We start from the raw sequence: 6,000 nt of genomic DNA on the forward strand, positions 1-6,000 counted from the left end.
ACTGTTTATCTCAAATATATCCCTGTATTTCCTAGTTTTATGATTAATATTATGAGAAATTAATATACTGTATAAAAAACATGTTATCACATCATTATACAATCTTATTAAATAATATAGATAAAAATTAACATTTACAATGGAAAGAATATGATATCTTCTCTGACTATCCTATTCTTCTCGTCCCTTATTGATCAACAAATAATAATGGTACAAATTTAGACATTTAATAGGGATAGTCAGTACATATTGAGTAATATTCAATGCAAGTGTTGAGTCTTTTTATTCATAATGCCATTTGATGGAGTTGAATCAAGTTTCTTTTTAGAAATTTGTCCATTTTATGTAGTACAAATATCAAAATATAAATAATAAAATATCCAAGATGGCGTCTCCCTCAATTATGATGCAATTTATGACGTCAGTGAAAACGGTCTATTTTAATGAATAACATACATGTATCAATAATATTATGTACGTATTTTTATACGAGGTGGGAGTTTTTCATGTGGCACCCCTAGGTAAATTTCACCTTCCTAATTCTCTTTTTTTAATTTTCTAGTCGTCCAGCTGTAAATAAGGTGTGTGTGTGTGTGTTCGTGACTGCAGCTCTCCTGTCGAAGATGAGCAGCAGTGTTCTCTGGTGCGCTGCTAGCTACGTACCGATGAATTATTCTTCTATGTAGAATGACGTCATAGTTCCACTCTCTTCTTCTTTTTTTATTTTATTCCTTCTTCTGCTTGAAATAGAATTTCAAGTTATCAAACCTTTGAACATCATCGTCACCTGTCTCTTTATTTGTGTTTTTCCACTCATGTCGTTGTTCCTCCACCTGTAATCCAACATGTCCATCTTGGATTCGTCTCTAACACCTTCTCTCAATGCATGGCTCTCCGTACAAGGATACTCACAGTGTAAGTGAGGAGTTGGGAGATTTGTCTTAGAGGAATATGTCATAACAATGAACAAGTGGAGTTGTGCCTCTTTATTGTGTACATTTTTCTCAGGGTCTTCTCCTTTGACTCAACTCATCTCCACGACGACCTTTTCACGAATCCTGTTTTTATTTCTGTTGAAATCAAATAATTAAATAAGATGGAACATGACATTAATTATATCTTTTGAGTTGAGGGCAAGATCTTTTTAAATAACACAAGTGTCAATGTAATGTTTAAGTATATTTTACTTATTTCAACATTTTTTTTTCCCAAATATATTTAATACCTGTAATTCTTCTACTTAAAGTTAAAACATGAATACAAAGAATCAAAGTCATCCAAATTAGCACTTATTTTGTATAAATTGAGGGGTTTTTACATTATTTTTAGACATGTTTAACCTCGAATTTCTCGTAAATAACACCTTTTTGATTGATGATCCTGCGTCATTATTCTTATTTTTTGCATAAGGTGTAATTATTCTCCATCCTTTCTTCGTTTTCTTCATGTATACATATGTTATGCTAGGATTTGAAAGCTAATTTTAACTATTGTACTATTTAGATCCAACCTCATTGGCACAATTTTTGAACCACGTTGACCCAACACATTTCAATGAAATCTGGAGAAACAAAATTAAATGTAACGCTGAGGATAATGTACGGATGAAGACTCTCAACTACAAACGTCTTCTTGACGGAATAAATGAGTATTACTCAGAGAAAATAGCTATAAGCATCGCGGATTTTTCTATGCCTGATCCTCAACGTGTAGCGGATGATGCTCCAGATGATGTTGGACGCTTGCTTCAACTCGTCTTGGGCTGTGCTATTAATTGTGAAAGGTATTTTTACATGAGTTAATCATTATTAAAGGATCATTTCTCTATATTTATCTATCTATTTCAGTAAACACACGTATATCGCAGTCATCATGGAAATGGAGGAGTCGGTGCAACGAGTCATAATGCAAGCTATACAAGAACTGATGGCACTACCTACATTGTCCACACTATCCGCCTTCTCTACGTCTTCATCTGTCGCTATTGATCCCCTGATGTTCAAAAAAACTAGAGGACGAATTACGAGAGGCAAAGTTGGAGAAGGAAGAGCTCCTTCAGAATATTCATATATTGGAAAACAAAATTAACTTGTTGACGGATGAAAAAACGAATCTTAAGGATCAACTAAGATTCAAGGTTTGACTCAAGTTTATTTATTACTATTAATAGACATAATCACATAATTATGTGTGGTAGAAATAACGTAAATATATATATGTAAGATTGACTTTATGGTGGGATACTTCCCGTGGAATGAAAATAAAATAAAATATGGCGGTATTTGAAAGGATGTATGTATACTTGTATATACATATTTTGATTTAGTTTCATGGTATTATTCATTTTGGAAAACTTATAGCTTCTTAACCACGCGTTATTAATTAATAAGCGTGCGTGATAAAAAAAAATGTATACGATTATTTTGTTTCCTTTATGTTCATTACCTTATAATAGGAATAAAAAACAACTTTAAATGCTAGGAATACAGTGATGGAAGTGTTTTTTTAATGCTAAGCTCCTTCTTCTTCTTCTTCTTGATAGGACGACGGTATCACGGATGCTCAGAATAATCCCCCCCATTGATGGTAATGGAATTCGTATTCAAGAGTTGAGACGTCAAGTGGAGGGTCTACAAGAAGATTTGGTGAATTTAGAATCCTCAAGAGATGAGTACCAAGTTAAAGTGGAGGTTTTGGAGAAACAACTGGAAGATGCTTCCATAAAGGAGACGGAACTTCAGAAACTCGCAGATCAGGCTCAGAAGTTCAAAGATGAAGTAGATATACTAAGGGAATATTCTGAGAAGGCAGCAAAATATGAAACATCTATAGAGTCCTACAAGAAGAAAATGGAAGAAATGTCAGACCTTAAAAGACAAGTGAAACTACTCGAAGATAAAAACATTCAGTATATGCAAAAAAATTTGGATTTGGAAGAGGAAATAAAGAAAACTGGAAGTTGGAAACCTCAGGCATGTATTAATAATTTTCTTTCTTTCCATCTCTTTATAGTCGTACACTTTTTCATTCTTTCGCAATTATCTGAGTAAAAAAAAAAAATAATAATAATAATACTTAGTATTTTTTTAAATATGTATGAACATAGTGTTATTATTTTTATTTTCGTTGTTGCAGGTGGATGTTTATAAAAAAAAAATTGTGGAATTGCAAACGAAGTTAGACTCTGAAACCAAGCGATCTGATAAATTAGACTTTGAATCAAAAAAATTATTAGAAAAAGTTGAGAGTCTCAGTCTCGAAAGAGATCGTCTTCTCACGGAAAGGGATCAGCTAAAGGAATGCAATATTGATTTAAGTGATGAAATTAAAATGTCTAATTACACAACCCGCTCTGGAGGTCTAGGTGATAATCTTTTGGATGAGCCAGAGTCTGCAATTTTGGAAAACATTCCGTCCAATGTGAAGGAAAGGATTCTTAAGTTACAAAGAGAAAATAGGAAGTTGAAGACACGTCTTCAAGGTGGAGAAGGGGCTTCACCTGATGGAAGCGCATCCTCTACTTCCATTCTACAAACCATGGTTGAGGATCTTAAAGATAGAGAAGTTGAGCTTCAGTCTCTCAATCGAAAGGCTAATCAAAGGTAGAGTGTTTTTTTTTTATTTGATATTTGTATTTATTTTTTGTTAAAATGTTGCAACATCATACTATGTAGAGTCAACAATTTATAAAATATATGGCTGTTCCACTTATATATAATATTATTGCATGGTCATAAATGTTTATCAGTTTGATCACGAAATATAATTACTATTGAAAAGGAAATACGACTTCATATTTCCTTGTACATAGAATAGTATTTTGTTGTCAAACTCATGGAATTACCCTGTATGAACGAACACATGTCGTTGATTTTTTTAACAATTTATTAATAAATATACACATACCTTACTTTCTTAGCATGTTATCAAATATTATGTGGTTTTCATGGATTAATTCCAATCGCATGCAGTTTCTTAACACAATAAAATATTATTATTCGAAATTTTTCAGAATTCTTGAGCTTGAGAGCCGAGTAGAAGATATGAAGGAAAGCGTGCCTCGAGTAATCCCGGGTTCTCGTGAAGAGCTAGAACTCAAGCTTTCGGAGTCTTCTAAAGTTATAAACATTCTAAACTCTTCACTTCAGAAGAAAGAAGCGGAAATCTCTGCGATGGAAGAACGTTATAAAAAGTATATCGAAAAAGCTAAAGCAGTCATTAAAACGCTGGATCCTTCAAAAGGAGTGGCGGGTAGTGGAGAAGTGACGGCCTTGCGGTCTCAGCTTCAAGATAAGGATAAACTAATTGATGATTTAGAGCAGGACAGTGAAAAAAGTAAGGCTGTGAAAGAAATGGAGGAGAAGCTCATGGCTTCTGCCTTCTATAGTTTAAGTATGCAATTGCACCGATCCGCCCTTGACAATCGCATAAATGTCTCTTCTCCATCTGCTCAACAAACATCCTTTTTAAATAGACAAAGACAAGTTCCTCCCGCCAATACAGCTACAACACCCAAAAGTAGGGTTCAGGGAGGAGAGTACACAGACTATTGATCAAATCCTCTTCCACTCTCATTTGTCAAATACTCATCCAATCATCTGTTTTTCTACTATACATCCCAAATTTATATGACCTGGATTATTCGAAGATATGAATATATATTAAGATATTTCAAGGGTGATCCCTTTTAAAACAAACACGCACATTATGAAATACTCTAATTAAACTTTGTCATTCCCTCTTTAGAGTGTATTTGTATTCAGTCACACGACCAAAGATTGTATCCATTTCTACTTTTATCAAGTTCACACCTCTCAAATAGTCCATTCCTATTTCTTTTTTCACAATTAAGAGGAAGGATCTTTTTGTTTAATTACTGACTTCATTACGCATTTCTCACATTATATATATATATATAAATATTTATCAATAACATTCTATTGACACTAAATATATAATCATTATCCGTTTTAAGCATATATATTTTTTTATAAATTATAGTAACATAATAGGTGATAAACCCCTAAAACAGTGAATTACTTACAAACAAATAATTATCTATTTTTGTTATATATTGTCTCTCACATTTTATTGTATACTTTATGGTTTTAGAAAAATAATATATATGATTAAATCAATGCAGAAGCTTCAAATGCCCCGTGATTTCATCCACTTTGGATTCTAGGTCAGGTCCTACAGCAAGAACGGTCAGCGTTCCTGGCTCTACTTCCGTCCTTCCTGCGTCTTTTATAATGGCGTTTGTGACACCTTTAAAAGTAGCCATTTTCTGAAGCTCTAGAAGTTGTTCTTCGGAGTCTCCTTTAAGCGTAACTTTTTTCTGTCCATATGTTTCCCATAGGCGAATCACTTGCTTGGCACGAGCTCCTCCTTTCTTACCCCTCTTATAGGCATCTAAGGTCGCGTGTGAACATTGAGCGGCAACTTTGCCCTTGCTCATTTTGAGATCATTACGGACCACAAGGACCATTTTACATCCCTTTTTTCGAGCTTCCGCGGTCAATTCCCTATCGGATCCCATTTTTTCATCCGAAAAGGAGTTAGAAGACGCGTTTCGTAGCCTTCTCTTCCAAGTTTGGAAACAGGCGATCCATCCAGTTCCTAGGCCTAGAAGAAACACTAAAGGAAGTATTCTCGTCAAAGACGAGTCTTCTACCATGCTACTACAAAATATTAAAGTGCACACCTTCAACAAATCGACGTGTTTACTTTACTTGATGACGTCATAAGCGCAAAACATGAAGTTCAACTCAGCTTCTGGAGATATAATTAGGGGAGACGGAGGGATGTTGAAACCCATGTCTTATAACTTATATGTTGACTTATGAATTAGTAAGGGATTGCTTATTTTGCCCTTTTTTGTGCGAAAATGATTCATTTTACTAAACTGGTATGAAATGAATATAATTTTTTTTTGTTCCAGTTAGATTACACAACAGCTTTTGATGATATTTTTCGAGTGAATACTTACCTGCCAAAACT

General features: G+C 33.9%; 2 protein-coding genes across 2 annotated transcripts; one reads left to right on the plus strand and one right to left on the minus strand.

Annotated features, from left to right (window-relative positions):
* Positions 1 to 725: 725 nt before the first annotated feature.
* On the plus strand, positions 726 to 5,138 carry LOC121116642 (protein Hook homolog 3). Its single transcript, XM_071887501.1, has 6 exons — positions 726 to 915; positions 1,504 to 1,783; positions 1,848 to 2,085; positions 2,517 to 2,972; positions 3,136 to 3,602; positions 4,013 to 5,138. Exons 1-6 carry the CDS (start codon positions 846 to 848, stop codon positions 4,551 to 4,553), a joined length of 2,052 nt encoding a protein of 683 aa, XP_071743602.1. The 5' UTR covers positions 726 to 845; the 3' UTR covers positions 4,554 to 5,138.
* Positions 4,962 to 5,738, minus strand: LOC121116641 (peptidyl-tRNA hydrolase 2, mitochondrial). The gene has a single exon (XM_040710904.2). It carries the CDS (start codon positions 5,675 to 5,677, stop codon positions 5,135 to 5,137), a length of 543 nt encoding a protein of 180 aa, XP_040566838.1. The 5' UTR covers positions 5,678 to 5,738; the 3' UTR covers positions 4,962 to 5,134.
* Between the last annotated feature and the right edge of the window lie 262 nt (positions 5,739 to 6,000).

This window comes from Lepeophtheirus salmonis, chromosome 4 (assembly GCF_016086655.4).
Source record: "Lepeophtheirus salmonis chromosome 4, UVic_Lsal_1.4, whole genome shotgun sequence".
Lineage (NCBI taxonomy): Eukaryota > Metazoa > Arthropoda > Copepoda > Siphonostomatoida > Caligidae > Lepeophtheirus > Lepeophtheirus salmonis.

Excerpts from the sequence above, each read along its gene's own strand:
- LOC121116641 (XM_040710904.2), bottom strand. The coding sequence starts at position 5,677 with ATGGTAGAAGACTCGTCTTTGACGAGAATACTTCCTTTAGTGTTTCTT.
- LOC121116642 (XM_071887501.1), top strand. The coding sequence starts at position 846 with ATGTCCATCTTGGATTCGTCTCTAACACCTTCTCTCAATGCATGGCTC. Across the intron at positions 2,973-3,135 it reads CTGGAAGTTGGAAACCTCAG|GTGGATGTTTATAAAAAAAA; the intron begins GCATGTATTAAT and ends TCGTTGTTGCAG. Across the intron at positions 3,603-4,012 it reads AATCGAAAGGCTAATCAAAG|AATTCTTGAGCTTGAGAGCC; the intron begins GTAGAGTGTTTT and ends GAAATTTTTCAG.